We start from the raw sequence: 17,211 nt of genomic DNA, 5'->3' as shown, positions 1-17,211 counted from the left end.
CATTCTTGTTTAAAGTGATGTTTGTGTTGCAGGTCAGTCTGATCATTTGGTTTCCTATAAGACGCAGTTCATTCAGGCCATGCGCTTCTGGAAGAAAGGACAGGAGGAGAAGAAGGTGGTGTTTTTATTAATTTGACTTCTTTTTAGTGTTGTTTATAGTGTTAAAGATGTTGCACTTGAGTTGTGCAGCCAATTAATTTTATCTTGCTAAAACAACATGAAATTAAAATTGTCCCCATTTACATTCTGAGATGGGTCATACACATATATTTTATTTTCCCTTAAATGCTTTGTGAAAGCTGTTTCATGTTGTCTATCATAGTTTGCTGGTTCTTCCCATTATGGTCATTTATGTTTCAGGCTCTTCAAGAGAAAGTGTCTCAGCTGGAAGCTGCGTGGGCTCAAAAAGAGAAATTCATCCAGTCCAACCGCATGATCCTGATGTTCAGGGATGATCACATCGCTCAGCTTAAGAAAGAGTTACAGACAGGCCACAGATCAGAACCTGAGCAGCAATGCCAGCAGCTGCAGGAGGAGATACGGCTGCTACGAGATCAGGTAATACACCTGAGCCAGTAATCAAATCACTTTATTGTCACACGACCATATACACAAGTGCAACAGTGGTGAAAGTCTTGTGCAGTTCCGAGCAACATAGCAGTCATGACAGTGACGTCACAAAATGTACATATCAAAAGTACACATAGTAATATACAATGTACAGTAAACAATACACACAATATAGAATACACATACAATAAAAAGTATATAAAAATATATACAGTAGTTGTATTGTGGAGAATATAATTATAATAGTCTAGGGTGAGATCTAAGATTAATAAAGTGCAGTGCTGATTATTGATCGTGAGAGATCAAGTGTTCAAAAGTCTGATTGCTTGGGGGAAGAACCTGTCATGTAGTCGGCTGGTGCGGGTCCTGATGCTGCGATAATGCCTGCCTGATGGTAGCAGTGAGAGCAGCCCATGACTCAGGTGGCTGGAGTCTCTGATGATCCGCCGAACTTTTTTCACACACCGCCTGTTATATATGTCCTGGAGGGAGGGAAGGGCTTTGCGGTTGTGGGCGGTGCTTTTGCCGTACCAGGCGGTGATTCAGCCTGTCAGTATGCTCTCTACAGTACTGGTATAGAACCGTATGAGGATGTGGTGGTTCATTTCAAACTTCCTCAGCCGTCTCCGGAAGAAGAGGTGCTGATGAGCCTTCACAACGGCCTCAGTGTGGATGGACCATGTGAGTTCCTCAGTGATGTGGACACTTGAAGCTGCTGACTCTCTCCACAAGTGCTCCATTGATGGTGATGGGGCTGTGTACTCTGTCTTTCCTCCTGAAGTCCACTACAAGCTCCTTGGTCTTACTGACGTTGTGGGAGAGGTTGTGCTCCTGACACCAGCATGTCAGAGTGTGCACCTCCTCTCTGTAGGCTGTTTCATCATTGTCAGTGATCAGACCTACCACCGTCGTATCGTCAGCAAACTTAATGATGGTATTGGAGCAATGTGTTGCCACACAGTCATGTGTGTACAGGGTACACAGGAGTGGGCTGAACACAGCCCTGCGGGGCTCCAGTGTTGAGGGTCCGTGATGAGATGTTGCTGCCCATTCTAACCACCTGGCGTTTGCCTGACAGGAAGTCCAGGATCCAGCTGCACGGCGAGCTGTTTAAGCCCAGAGCCCAGAGTTTCACCTCAAGCTTGGAGGGCACTATGGGGTTGAATGCTGAGCTGTAGTCTACAAACAGCATTCTCACATATGTGTTCCTTTTTTCCAGGTGGGAGAGAGCAGTGTGTATTGTAGATGCAATGGCATCATCAGTGGAGTGGTTGTTGTGGTAGGCAAACTGCAATGGGTCCAGTGAGGTGGGCAGCACAGAGCAGATGTGATCTCTGATTAGCCTCAAAGCATTTGCTGATGATGGGGGTCAGAGCAACTGGACACCAGTCATTTAAGCAAGTGATTTTTGATTGCTTTTGTACAGGCACAATGGTGGACGTTTTGAAGCATGTGGGGACTACAGACAGGGAGAGGGACAGGTTGAAAATGTCCATAAAAACACCAGCCAGTTGGTTCGCACACTCTCTGATGTGGCCCGGAATGCCGTCTGGACCCGCGGCTTTACGGATGTTCACCCATCGGAAGGATCGGCAGAGTTTTTATTCCCTTTGTAGTCCGTGATGGTGTTAATTCCCTGCCACATACTTCTTTAGTCAGTGGTGTTGAACTGACCTTCAATTTTGTGCCTGTACTGGTGTTTGGCTGCTCTGATAGTTTTACGGAGAGTATAACAGGCTTGTTAATGCTCCTCCGCATTCCCGGAATTAAAAATGGAGGTCCACTCATTTAGTGCCGTGCGAACATCGCTGTTAACCCATGGTTTCTGGTTGGGGTAGATCCGTATTGTTTTGGTCAGTACAATGTCCTCTATGCTCTTCCTGATGAAACACGTTACGCTATCAGCGCAAACATCAATGTCGTCATCCAAATGATAGTAGACATAGTCATGATCATTGCACACATTTCATGCATTGCCATCTAAATAAATAAAGAAATGGCATGAAGTGTGCGTCTTCTGTTTCTCTAATGTAGTGCGTTATGGAAGCGCTTCAGACTCAAACCAACTCTGTGGTTGATCTGAGAATGGTTATCTTTAAAGTGCACTGCCAACATAGCACTCTTTAGTTTCAGATTTTGGCTTCACTTTAGTTTCAGATTTGCATAATGGCAAGCATTTTTTATGATAAAGGCTAGAATACAAATGCTGTATATTTTTATGTAGCACAATAATACAGAGGAAATTGACAACATTTCTCCAGATTTGCAATAAGCACAAAAAAAAAAAAGTAGTTCAAAGTACATTCTAGATTACACTGTAAAACTTTGCCAGATATTTACCTTAAAAATACAGTGACCATATTTTAGGCTTTACGGGCGTTTCAACTTTTGCTATACAACACGCTCTGGTGAACGCATCCTGTGACCAATGGGAATCTTAGAGAGGTGGGATTAGTTACACTGTGCAATAAAAAAAAAAATAACAAGGTAGACAAAATCAAACAAGCTGGGTATTAATTCCCTGTCCTCTATTTTCTTACTCTGACAGGATAAAAATATAGTAATTGTGGAGAGCGAGCCTGGAGAAGAGTTTCAATGTTTACTTGTACATTGTCAAAAAGATATATTTTAAATGGCCATCTCGATCCATGATCGCCTCTTCCGTCTCTGGTACCCGCCTTTCCAAACGGTGCTTTTGCAGTCCCATGTGTCAAACACTCTGACACTGTCTGAGCTTTCCCTAGTGTGTAGGTGTCCTAAAGCTGCCCCTACTCTAGCTTACTCAAAACAAATAGTTTTGGCTGGGGGGTGTCACAGATGCAGACTGTTTTGCTGAGATCTCTGTCTCTAAAGTAAGAGGTGTAAGGCGGGGTGCCAATGTGTTTGCATTCAAAGGCAAATAGCAAATGCTTCCTGAGGCACCACACCCCACTGAGCGAAGACTGAAAAATCACACCTCATTGTCGCCCTTCCACATCTGTCCCATTCTCTCCCCTCTCCTCCTCCTCATCCATTCCCTTTAAGCCCAGAATCACCCCAAACTCACCTAAGATCTGTATGTACCATATCTGATGTATACAAATAATGTAACTTTTGTAACATGTTTGGTATCATTTAAAATGTCTCGGTGCGTCTGGTATAGTGTTTTGTCCCCAGCTTTATAAAACTTAATGACAACAAAGTTATAAGGTCTATGCCAAATACTGAATAATTCTGGAGGCCTATCCCCCCTCCTTGAAGGTTTAACACCAGGAAGCCAAGAACCCTTTCACCCCCAAATTCTCATTGAACAAAGGATAATACCATTTGGTACACAATGTGTATTCTGTCTGGATATTTAAGGAAGGCTGGCCCAGAGCTCAAGGTTCTCTGTAGTCAGATGATCCCACACCTCAATGTGTGTAACTGTAATAATAGGAATCTGCATTCAGATTTCCCATGCTTTGCAATTACATGTAATTTCTCAACTGCCAGGTATGTTCTTTGACTTGCTTCTTTAACTTGTGTTTTAAATCCTACCTGGCAAATAAATTGTTACTTTTTGATTTATTCTGTATTCCTCTGAAATCATTTATATCAATACTGGGTCTTTAAAATAGGAGAAACCGCTCTGGAGGAACCGAGCAGGAGAATCCCATTTTAAGAATCATTTCTATCATAACTGAAGCTTTAATGTAGGAGGAAGCCACTTAAAGACTATCAGTTTGAATCTCATTAGAAACTGATCAAAAGGTAAATGAATAGAAGAGGATTCAGAGTAATCAATAACTTAAATGATTAAAATAAAAGAATAATCAGAAAGAATTTAGAGCTTTAATCTAAATCAGAGGTCAACTTAAAATTGGAGTCAGATTAATATAAAATTGGAGTCAGATAAAATTAATAACGGGATGAATTTGTAAAGTGCAAATTATTAACAATAATTGCTTTACTTCAGTGCTCAGAAAAGACAGAACAACGCAGAGACCTTCAAGGGGCAAATCTATGTATTTTTAGCAGTTTTGCCTGCCATTTTACAAGTGGTGACCCTGACGTGATCTCCAACGAGCGAGTGACGTCTTTTCAGCGCAACAACCTGTTTGGTACAGAGGATGAGTTTTGAGCTTCTTCTACTTCTCTGTCTACATCAGCTCTGGTAAGTCTATTCTTTTTGCCTATTAGAAGTTTTGAGGGAAAGCACAGACACATCCCATATAGACACATTTATAGAACGGGTCGGAATACCCACTGTTAGACCGGAGACCGAAAAAATCCGGTGGGGCTAAAGATATTAGTCAAAAACATGGATCAGGAACATGATAGAGGCAGAGCAGATGAGGAGGTAATGGAAGCTCTGGCCATAAAATTCATAGAACTCCTTTTTCGTTTACGCGAGAAAGGACTAAATTTAAAATGGAGTAATGATGAAATCTTATCATGGTACTCTACGGAGGGTCGGAGACTAGAATCTAAATCTAAATACCGAAAAACCCCGTCGCTATTGTTTACTTGCTTCGCCGTAACGACATCGACACCATGGCGAAAAAGGAGCAAATTATAGTAAACATTAAAGATATAGAGAAATCGCGTTCGGAAGAATTAAAAAAGTTGAGGGCTCAAGTCGACACATTTGTGTATAAAAAGCAAAGCTGGGCAAGACGGGTAGATGCGTTGGAAGCACAGATCAATGATCTCCAACAAAAACTTCGATCAGGTCGAAATTATGCATCCGCCTTAGAAGAGTGTTGTGATAACGCAGGCTTCCCAATATCAGCTATAAAAGAAGCAGCCATAAATTCACCTTTTAATGCGGAAAGAAAACAGGATAGTGACGACGATGATGCGGTAACATTAGCTTACGCAAAACACACAAGAGAGGCTCGTAACCGAGCCCATGGGGATAGTCCCTCTCTGTGGACAAAAGAACGCAGCCCGGTTATGACGCGGAAAAAAGCTAGCGATGTTCGAAAAAATCTGTTCAAGTCGCAGTCCTTAAGACAATAACAAATGCGGAAGATGACATCACAACTATCAGTCGTCCTTTAACGTGTGAGGAATGCAGCTCACACAAAGAAATAATTGGCATGATGCCAAGAAGAGGTCCATTCCAGCCTTACTGGGACACCTTAATGTTACAGGCCAATGTTTACAATCTAGAGATCAGAGACGTATGGCAAATTGCTCTCTTAACTATTCCGAACGAACTCAGACCAAAAATGAATGAGGAAATGAAATCGGGACGCATTATAAATAGACGCGATCGTGAAACCAACACAGAAGTGTACGAAAGACTAAAACAAACACTGCTAGATCTGAGAGGACCCAGCCATGCAGAATGGAGCAAAATTGTTAACATTAAACAATCAAATAAAGAACCATTCGAAAGTTATGCAGAGCGTTTGTGGGAATCGTACAAAGAATACTCCGGCCTAGAAACCGCAGATAGGGATCATGAAGTTTTACTTCAGTTCCTAAAAAATAATGCAGGGCCCGCTGTTCAACAAGCTCTTTTGAGTGGTGCTGACCCAGCTGAAAACACATACAGGGCAGTGGTAGACTGGGCATCTAAAATCGAAAATAGACACAATCAGTCTAAATCGCGTCATGTTGCAGCAACCCAGTGGGTGACAGAGGGCAAGGGTGCTGAAAAAACGAAAACATTTAATTACACCCAACATCGATGCGATTATTGCAGAAGAAAAGGTCATAACATACGGGACTGTTATCAGTTAAAAGCTGAGTGCGAAAGAAAGGGAGCACCCTCCAAAACCGACACTGAAATTCTCAAACGTTTAGATACCTTGAGTACGCAAAACAACACAAGCGCTCCCCGACAAATGGAGGAACAACAACAGGGACAAAAACAACAAAACACCAAATTCCAAGCTGAACTCGAATTATTACTGTCGAAATATAACATACAATAGGGATGCGTGGCCTCCAATGAAATAGGGAGTATTATCAACAGCGGCAACCGTATCAAATTAAGGGCTAACATTGGAGGCCGGTTAGCCAACATACTTATCGATACCGGCACTGCATGCTCCTACACAAACATTCCTTTACCTCTAACAAATCAAAACATACAAATTAGAGGCATAGGCGACACACTAATGATCGCGACCAAAAAACAACCAGTTCAACTCGACTTAGTCATAATAATGGTAGAAGAGCCTTTTGGTATTTACCAGACAGCAGTGAGGGAACCGTGTTGGGAATGGACATCATGAAAAAACATGGCTTTTTTGTTCGCTGCCTTGAAAAACAAATCGAACTGCTGAACAAATAAAGCCATGAAAACATTTTTTTCACGAGACAAGGAAAGCATTATGTCCATTTCCAGAACGGACCCCATGCAACTGCTAATGGATAAATATAGCAATGTTTGGGCCAATCACGAACACGCCCGTGGCCTCATTGATTTTGAAGTATGCATTGAGGGGGAGCCACCTCCCCCACAAGAGCAATACCACATTAAGCCAGAGGCGGAGGCTGCTGTTCGTGAGAGAGTCCAACAGCTTGAAAAAGAGGTGTAGTTCGACAGTCCAGTTCATCTGCCAACTCTCCGGGTCTTCCAGTACCAAAATCAAACGGAAAATGGCAACTTTGTATAGACTATCAGCGTCTGAATCAAGTCCTGCCTAAAGCGACTGCAATAGTGGCAAATCCTTCTACCCTATTATCACAAATTTCAACAAAAGCCTCTTGGTTTACAATCTTAGACATCAAGAATGGCTTCTGGTCTATCAAGGTTAAGCGTGACGACCAGTGGAAATTAGCCTTTACTGTAAATCAAACTTGGTATACTTGGGAAAAGATGCCAAAAGGCCCTCACAACAGCCCTGCAATCTTCCACACAACTGTGGAAGATACACTCGGCCCCCTACTGGGTGCAGACAGAGTAGCTGACTATGTGGTTGACAACATCATTGCCACACACATAAACAGGAACCCCAACGAACGCAAGCAAAACAACAACATTGCTGATAAATTAGCCAAAATCACAGCCACGAAAGGAGATGAGTGGCAACCAGACATACTACCTGCCCCTGCTGTGAGTGCGGCCCAAATCACCCGCATCGACCTGAAACAATATCAGAAAGATTTGTGGTCAGCTTGGGGAGATTGCACCGCACTTACAGCAGGATCAGTTAGTCACTGTCGCAGAAGACATAATACTCAGAGATGGGAAATATGTGGTTCCAAAAGTTCTTAAAAAACCCATAATCAAACTGTACCATGAATATGCCCATATATCTGCTGTTAAAACACAGCAATTGATACAAACACCATTTTGGTGGTCAGGAATGACTTCTGATGTCGACAGGTGGTGTAGTACATGCATAGTTTGTGAAACAGTGAATCAGGGTAAACCCGGAAGCCCTAATCTACGCAGGTCAGACCCATCCAAGGGACCCTGGGAATCCTTACAGTTGGATTTCATTGGTACACTCCCCAGTGCCAAAGGGGGATATCGTTATTGCCTGGTGATCATTGATATATTCTCAAGTGTTTGGAAGCAATTATCACCCGCAATAACACTGCAAACACTGTGGCACGGGTGATGGCCAACCAAATCATTCCACTTGGGGTTGCGCCCATCTAAATCGAGTCTGATCAAGGAACCCATTTCACTGGGCAAGTAATGAAAAATGTGTGTGCAAAATTCTAACCCTTACAAACCTGACAGACCACAGAGATCATAGATCATAAATGATCAAACATGTGAATAGCATCCTTAAAAAATGCTAAGCAGAAAACACATCACCAAAAAGATGAACTGCAGCTTAAGGTGCTACACACTTCAAAACTACACTAAAATATCACCAAAGATGCTCAGTCTAATTTGATCTCTGAAATTAAATTTGCATTAGACATTACAATGGTATATGTTTTTGTAAAGCAAAATGCTTATTTCCCCTGATGACACAGACCATGCAGTATGAGACTAAACGCTGTCCGTAACAGTTTGGCTTTGACCATCAGAGGAAAATAAAGAAAGAACCACATGTCTAAATGCAAATTAATTAAAGGTTCAACATTAACTGTTTTCTCTGTCTATTTCAGGTTACAATCTCGTGAGGGACAGATGCAAAAAGGTTTCTGATCCCCCTGCTTCAAGACAGGACAACAATTTGGCATGATGGAGATGGGTGTGGAAATACTCAAAGAGGCCTTTCACACCTCACAGCACTACACAAACAAAAATAGCTATATGGCCTCCCGGTTTAGCCCTGGAACCACAATTTTGCAACACCAAATTGTTCTAGAATAGATTCCACCCATCTCCTAAACATAGAACACACACTTTTATCACTACACATCATGGAACAAAATAATGGCCTAGATTCTGAAAGTACTAATCCACTGAAGATCTGGCCTGCCTCTCACATACACATAGCTCTCACATATAGGACATTACAAACCTGTTTCCATAAAACAGGCACTATTTACAACTTCCCAACAACTTATTTGAAATACTGTAATATGCATGGGACATTTGCATGGCTACAGTCACACATCGATGATTTAATTACAAATTGCAAACAAACTTGCCACCCAAATTTCTACATTTCTGCCTGCATCAAATTAAATAAAAAATTGTGCAGACACTTCAATCAATCCACAACTCACTTTGAATATAGACATGTATCATCGATTTTGACTTAGCCAGCAAATCAATCACATTGGATAATTTTGAATTAGCACTGTGATTATTATATATATATCTATACCTGTGATTCTACACTCATAGAATAATTATTATTACTATATGCAAAATGACGCATACCACTGGAGAAGATACTAGTTATACTGACTCTGTGGTATGTTTCCTGTAATTTATTCAGACCAAATATCCATGGCAATAATGAATATTGGTGATGAATGTACTGGTTGCCTTGGGTTTTTTGTCACCTTTCCTTTAATCCATCCAGACCAAGTATTTCCAAATTCCACTACTGTACACGCTATTGGTGGAATAGTGAATGATCAGATCATCAAATGGGATCACATTATTGGGTATATGACCTTGAAGGGTACTGAGAAACAATATACCAGTCGCACTTGCTGTCATGAAACTCACCATTATGTTGTTTGTACATGTAACACCTTATAACCTTTTCTCCTAACGACACTAAACTCATAAATGTACAGTCTTTATATGGTCATTTAAGATGCTGTTCAGGTGCTTATGCATTACCAGTGAGAACTCCTTCACCTAATTGAGGTTGGCCCAGAAGACCACCACTGGAGGTGGCAGAGTTCTTCTAAGAGTCAGATCATCATCAAAGGGAAGGTACCACCAGAAGCTCCATGATGGAATGACATGTCCACTGAACAAGCCAAAAAAAAGCCTTGATGGATTCGATGAACTGAACACATGTGCTAACCTCAAACAGACACACAGGGACAAACCCAATTATCCACCTGCTACATGTATCTGGTGGGACTAGGTATTCTGCAGATGCATACAAAGTGACAAAATGGACTTGGCACCTTGAACGCCTAATAGTGACCACGCAGAAACTATTGAGTTTCCCACTTGGCCAGAGAGCGGACTGTAAGGCGGGGTGCCAATGTGTTTGCATTCAAAGGCAAATAGCAAATGCTTCCTGTGGCACCACACCCCACTGAGCGAAGACTGAAAAATCAAACCTCATTGTCGCCCTTCCACATCTGTCCCATTCTCTTCCCTCTCCTCCTCCTCATCCATTCCCTTTAAGCCCAGAATCACCCCAAACTCACCTAAGATCTGTATGTACCATATCTGATGTATACAAATAATGTAACTTTTGTAACATGTTTGGTATCATTTAAAATGTCTCGGTGCGTCTGGTATAGTGTTTTGTCCCCAGCTTTATAAAACTTAATGACAACAAAGTTATAAGGTCTATGCCAAATACTGAATAATTCTGGAGGCCTATCCCCTCCTTGAAGGTTTAACACCAGGAAGCCAAGAACCCTTTCACCCCCAAATTCTCATTGAACAAAGGATAATACCATTTGGTACACAATGTGTATTCTGTCTGGATATTTAAGGAAGGCTGGCCCAGAGCTCAAGGTTCTCTGTAGTCAGATGATCCCACACCTCAATGTGTGTAACTGTAATAATAGGAATCTGCATTCAGATTTCCCATGCTTTGCAATTACATGTACTTTTCTCAACTGCCAGGTATGTTCTTTGACTTGCTTCTTTAACTTGTGTTTTAAATCCTACCTGGCAAATAAATTGTTACTTTTTGATTTATTCTGTATTCCTCTGAAATCATTTATATCAATACTGGGTCTTTAAAATAGGAGAAACCGCTCTGGAGGAACCGAGCAGGAGAATCCCATTTTAAGAATCATTTCTATCATAACTGAAGCTTTAATGTAGGAGGAAGCCACTTAAAGACTATCAGTTTGAATCTCATTAGAAACTGATCAAAAGGTAAATGAATAGAAGAGGATTCAGAGTAATCAATAACTTAAATGATTAAAATAAAAGAATAATCAGAAAGAATTTAGAGCTTTAATCTAAATCAGAGGTCAACTTAAAATTGGAGTCAGATTAATATAAAATTGGAGTCAGATAAAATTAATAACGGGATGAATTTGTAAAGTGCAAATTATTAACAATAATTGCTTTACTTCAGTGCTCAGAAAAGACAGAACAACGCAGAGACCTTCAAGGGGCAAATCTATGTATTTTTAGCAGTTTTGCCTGCCATTTTACAGAGGTATGACACACTTGCCGATTAAAAATGGTGGAGGGGTGACACAAACACACGACTCACCGCAATCTATCTCTGACAAAATAAAAACATGAGTAAAATTACAATTGCAAAAGAGTTATTTTGGGCGTTTTCAGAGCTGTAACTTGCTTTAATGTTCTGAAATGGGATAAAATAGTTACAATGTTGCATTTTCTTCATGGTTCAGTTGACTTTTTCAAGGTTATATTTTAAAATGCACCAAAACTGTAAATGTCTGTAAATATTATTTTTTATCCGTCATTAGTTGCTTTTGCATTATTTCTGCAGAATGACATAATCACTATGGATTTTAATCAGCGTTTGTAATATGCAGTTGAGTGTGATAAAAAAAAAAAGAAGTTCATATCAGCTGGTCAGTTCTTCTGACATGACTGAATTATTTTTTTTTCAAACAAAAAAAGATGTGTCTTTCAGTGCTTGATCCCATTAACTCAGCAGGGAGTCCCAACGGTCCCGCTGAGAGGTACTAATGGGTGCTCTGTCTCCCTCTGCCTGGCCAGTGATTGTTAATGAAGCTAACACCTGAAAATCATTGGAAAAATCAGCTAGTGCAGAGCCAGCTTAACATTTAACTTTCATGGTCCCATGCGTCAAATGCTCCGTCGGAGCTTTCCCTAGTGTGTAAGCGCCTTTATAGTTAAAGTTTTTACTTTAACTATACTCCAGATTTACTTCAGTTGCACATTTGCATAATTCCAAATATGTTTGGCCATAACAAGTTTCTAAAACAATCTAAAGTAACCCCATGGCACTGGGATTGTGTGGAGCGAGGAGGTAATGAGAGCATTTCTCAGTGTTTGAGCTGACAACAGCTTTGTGGTCCTAATCTAATCAGAGAAAAAACAACCTGTCAAAATAAAGGCTTGAGACCATATAGAAATATAGTACTATTGTATATTACATTAATAATAATAAACAACGATCTTTTAAAGAGGACTTGAGTCTGAACACCCTACAAAGTAACTCTTGTATTGGCAGTAAAGCTTGGACAATAATTTACTAGTTTGTAGTTTTAACACCTTGTTCAACATGAGAGCTGTCTTTTAGAATTGTAATCGTAGCAGTGGCTAAGTACACCCCCCCCCCCCTTTTGGTAGTACGAGCATTTTTGAGATTCCTAGTAGCTAGACAACTGTACAAGTGTGTCTTTTATTTAAATTGTTTCACCAGGTGGAGCACCACCCCCGAATTATGCGTTACGCAGCCGAGAACTGCGGCCTGCGGGAGGAGATTAGAGCACTACGTTATCTGGAATCGGTCAGATCTGCTGGTGAGGTAGAGTTGCAGACATTTACTGCTCTGGAGGAAACCTTCCTGCAGCTGTTAGATGCTCAGACAACAGACGAGAACACTGGTGAGGGATTCAGAACATGCGAACTAAGAACTTGCATGTCTGCCAGCTGGAGGATATTTAGGGATGCCTAAATATTTAAAAACCAGTTGTAAAAAAGACCAGAGAGCATCCCATTAGAAGTCTGTTAACAAGTGATCACAGAACATGTATTTTGAGATGCATGCTGCAGTAAAACAGTATGATTAATTGCATAGCAATTTTCGTTGTGGTATTGAAATTGATAATAAAAATCATTGTGGTTTTTTTTTACTGGTTTTGTTATTGACTTGTTTTGGTATCTTGACAGTATTTTATGGTTTTCCCCACTCTGCCATTCTAAATATGAAACACTAATTGGGGTTTAAATTAGTATTAACTGTAAAATATCTTCCTCCAAATGCTGTATTTATAGCTCCACCTACATATTCCACACCTGTCACCATGGAGACATTGTCATCTGTTTCCATGGAGAGAATGAAGTTTCAGCTGCTGCAGAAACAGTCAGAGCTCACCGCAACAGTTCAGGCGTTTGAGGAGTTTAAGGAGGTCAACAAGTATGTTACATACACTTGACTCTTCACAAATGCTTGTTAAAGACGAAGTCTTCAGTGACTTGTACATTATTATTCCTCAGAAAACAGCTGGAGGAGCTGGAATCTGAGAAACGCTATCTCGAGAAGTCTAACAAACATCTGGAGAAGATCCTGAAGGCCACTAAAGCCCACAGCAAACAGGAAAAGTCTCAACTTAACAAGATTCACGCTGACACAATCAAGGTAAATAACAGGAGAGTTTCACCTCTGAAATCCTGGAGTTTAAACATCCCTTATAGTTTTTGTTTTGAATGAATTTGGGATAAATGACCCAAGTTCTGTATTTGAGGTTCACAAGACAACGGTTCACCTGCTTTACATCTCTTATTTTAATAACTGCTGTTGCTCCTCAGATTTTGACCACGCCTACTAAATCCTATAACCTGAGGAATCGGCTGGTGCCGCTGTCCAGCCCAGACCATCTGAATGGACAAATCGATGTTGATGACATCCAGAATGAACAACCTCCCCCTGAGATGAATGAGCTGGCCTGTGAAGCCCTCACTGAAGAGCTCAAGCAAATGCAGGTGCTTAGGATGGATACAAAACATTTTTTTTTTTGTCTGTTATCTTACATGAACTCAAAATGGACATTTTCACTTTAATAGACATTCCTGGTCTTACTGTGCAGGCTTCATAAGTGCATGCTATTTTAAAGAAACATTTGATCGAAGTGTAATAACTTCAACTCTGAAAAAAAAATTCTGCTGATTTAACTAGGGCTGGGCGGTATGGTGATGTATATTATGGGGACGGAATAAAAACGGTAGAGATTTTTCTATACAGTAGGCTATGTACATTTCTGTGTGCGTGACGCTCCTCCTGGCTGCATGCGAGACTGATAGCGAGAGACAAACATGGAAAAAAAGAACACAGACTCGGGACGACTCCAAATCAAGTCAAACTCAGGAGAAGACATGTATTTTTTGCATTTAAAGGGGATATTTTCTCAAGTTCATGGATGAAAGCACTCCTTCTGACGTGCATGCGTGGGGGGAGAGAGAGCGCGCCTCAGATTCAAATCACTTTACATTCCGAGAGCAAATGAGGAAGAGCTTGTTAATAAAATGCTGCGTTCTCCGTTATGTGTAATACAGCTGTTCAGCCGTGACGTCAATTTGTAGGCAAACCCAGAAGTCTAATTCGCCATGGGTTCCCTCTGGATTTTCCAATGGGTTTTTATAATGGGGTTTTTGAACTTATGTGTAATATACACATTAGTTGACGATACGTGGACGTTTTGTTCTACCACATAAATTACACACAGTCATACCTCAAACATGAATTTTGAAGCCGCAAGCATTTAAAAAAAAAAAAAAAGTATGTAATTCATTACGGCTTTAAAATTCACGTTTGAGGTATGACTGTGTGTAATTTATGTTGTAGAACAAAACATCCTAGTTTCGTCAAGTAATGTGTACCACAAACCTTAGTTTTCTCGTTAATTCAAAAACCCCAGAAAATCCAGAAACCATGGCGAATTCTCTTCCAGGTTTTTGGACTACAAGCTGAAGAGCTCTATGGACCCTCTGCTAAAAGCCCCGTTGCTCTATATTGTTGATGATGCCATGGGTGCCTGCAGGATTTAATTTGAAGGTAAGCACAGAAATGTGCCCAAGACAACTGGGGGGTGTATTTAGGGGGGTCTGGGACATGCTCCCCCTAGAGAATTGTTTTGCAAAAACAACACCCAACCATTCAATTCTGGTGACTTTGAGAGAAGCTTTATTTTTTTCTAGAGTAAGAGTAGCATTCATGTAACTATTTGCTAAAAGCATTTCTTCTTGTGCTAGAGCAGAATGCAGGAGTCTTAAGACTCGTTTTTATAAGTTGAAAGTCTTTTTAACTTGACATAGCATCTAAAAATGCAGCGTTCCCGTGAGAGACACTAAAACCAGTGAAGCGTGAGGCAGTTGTCAAAAGACATAAATCTAGTGAAAATTAATCTACGATTAACAGAGCGAGTGTTTCCGTTTTTCAAAGTTACCTCTCAAAAATACAGCCTTTTGTTTCAGCTGACAGTAGGTAAATTTACACTGAATCCAGCGCTGTATTCATAAATATCCCAATACTGTTTTACTGTGTGAGAAAAAGGATTCAGTGAGAGAGCGCTCTGAACGAATTCTACTGAATCACGAATTGATTTGGACTGTTTTGCAAGCTCGTTTGGCCAATTCACTGAAAAGAACCGACTAAAAAAACTGGCCATTGCTAGTTCTTTTAAACAGCCAACAGAAATACGGGACACACTTTGATTGATGAAATATTCTGAGAGTAGATATTTCTCAGGTGAGTTGGAGCCCTCATTGTACGCATAGTGTGTACAGCTGCAGGCGCCACTGGATGACACGTCAAGCTTTTTCTACCCGCATCTTTTCATCCACAAACACGGAGAGTCAATTCCCTTAGGAATTATTAAATAAATGACACCTTAGTCAACCATGCATTTATGTCTAGTAGGTTATATAGTTGTCAAAAATCTTTGTAGTGTCCAGCCAAGCTAAATTCAAAACAAATACCTGAGGAGGGGTTTGCTCCATTTTTATTTACTTTTTTAATATATATAATTTTTGTACTCTGATTGAAAAGCGATGCATAGCAAATAAAACGGATAAATGTTTTTTATAATTGTTTATTCATTTAGAAAGTCTTTTTCATTGCAATGGACATGACAGATGTATCATATTTTGCTTTTTGCCCACCTTATCACTTGGATATTTTAATTACATTTTTTTATTGATTTTCCAAAAGGGGGGGAAAACTATATAGTGATATATACTGTTACGGTGAAATAAAATTACTTGCAACATGATATAGAAATTTGGTCATATCGGCCCCCCATAGTCCATTAATGCAGCATCCATAGAAAGGGGCAAGCTGCCTTATCTATTCGCATCACCTGAAAATGCTCTCTCCCTTTCTTCTGAACCAGTGTCAAAAGCAAAACTAGGCGAGAGTGACACAACATGTGCACTACAGAGCAGCAGCTAGAGGAAATAATAGTTTGAGATTTTAAACTTCAGCAAATTGAACAGTTTGCTTTATATCTGTTTTTATAGTGTCTAATAATTCATTGGCAATGTACACTTAAGTTTCTCTTGCTTGATATGAATTGAATCTTCCCATTTTATACTATTACTATAAAGAGTCCACTGGAAATGGCAGAAGATTTTCAAGAACTTTTAATTACAGCATGTCCACTAATTTAATGGCACGCATACCTATTTTTACTGGTATAAATCTGTGTTACAAGTATGTGTCTAATGAACTACCCCCAAAAAAAATGTATGTACTGTACATATTTATATCATTCAAATCACATAAAACCGTACGATTACTAATTCACAGCACTAAATAATAGCATAGATTTCATAATGCAGCCTAATCCAGATGAATAAAATCAAGTCATGCGATATTTCCCTCAGAATATACTGCTCCTTTAAAAAAAATCATTTAGTGATATAGTTTTTTGCAAGTATCCTGTCTTACCTTAATTTCATATTGAAGCATAAAGGATGCACATGCAGGTGTTTAAAAACACACAAATTTCTAGATGGAGTGCAGTGGTCTCAACGTGTGTGTGTGTGTGAGATATGATGATTTAAAATTGTCTAACTTTCTTTACCGCTGAAGTGACACGTCTTTTCTTTTGATGTAAATTAAGCTGCACGAATGGGGGCAGTGGCCTCAGACAGCTTTACCCTCTTTTCCTCTCTCTGGAAATTCATTCACTGTTACAGAAGGGAGCCATAGAAAAAGTTAATCCACTAGTTCAGGAAGAGGGGTTCTATTCAACATGGTTTCCGCCCAATTCTTGATTTGAGGCATCTGAATTTGTTCCTGAAGGTCCTTCCTTTTCGAATGCTGCGCACAGCTGACGTTCTTCGGTCTGTGGCAGCAGACGATTGGTTTGTAAGTGTCGACCTGAAAGATGCATACTTTCGCATCCCAATTGCTGTTCATCACAGAAAGTTTCTGC

At 40.3% G+C, this 17,211-nt stretch overlaps 1 protein-coding gene across 1 annotated transcript in view; it reads left to right on the top strand.

Moving 5' to 3' along the window:
- The window catches only part of LOC127638005 (kinesin-like protein KIF15-A), a 171,737-nt gene that overhangs the window by 98,134 nt on the left and 56,392 nt on the right, over positions 1-17,211 (top strand). The window contains 6 exon segments of the mRNA XM_052119362.1: positions 33-115; positions 361-558; positions 12,477-12,660; positions 13,052-13,193; positions 13,274-13,415; positions 13,586-13,759. Of these exon segments, the coding sequence (XP_051975322.1) occupies positions 33-115; positions 361-558; positions 12,477-12,660; positions 13,052-13,193; positions 13,274-13,415; positions 13,586-13,759 (923 nt within the window).

The sequence above is a fragment of the Xyrauchen texanus genome, chromosome 46 (assembly GCF_025860055.1).
Source record: "Xyrauchen texanus isolate HMW12.3.18 chromosome 46, RBS_HiC_50CHRs, whole genome shotgun sequence".
Lineage (NCBI taxonomy): Eukaryota > Metazoa > Chordata > Actinopteri > Cypriniformes > Catostomidae > Xyrauchen > Xyrauchen texanus.
Note: the sequence above shows the minus strand (reverse complement) of the source record. Positions and strands in the feature narration are given on the sequence as shown.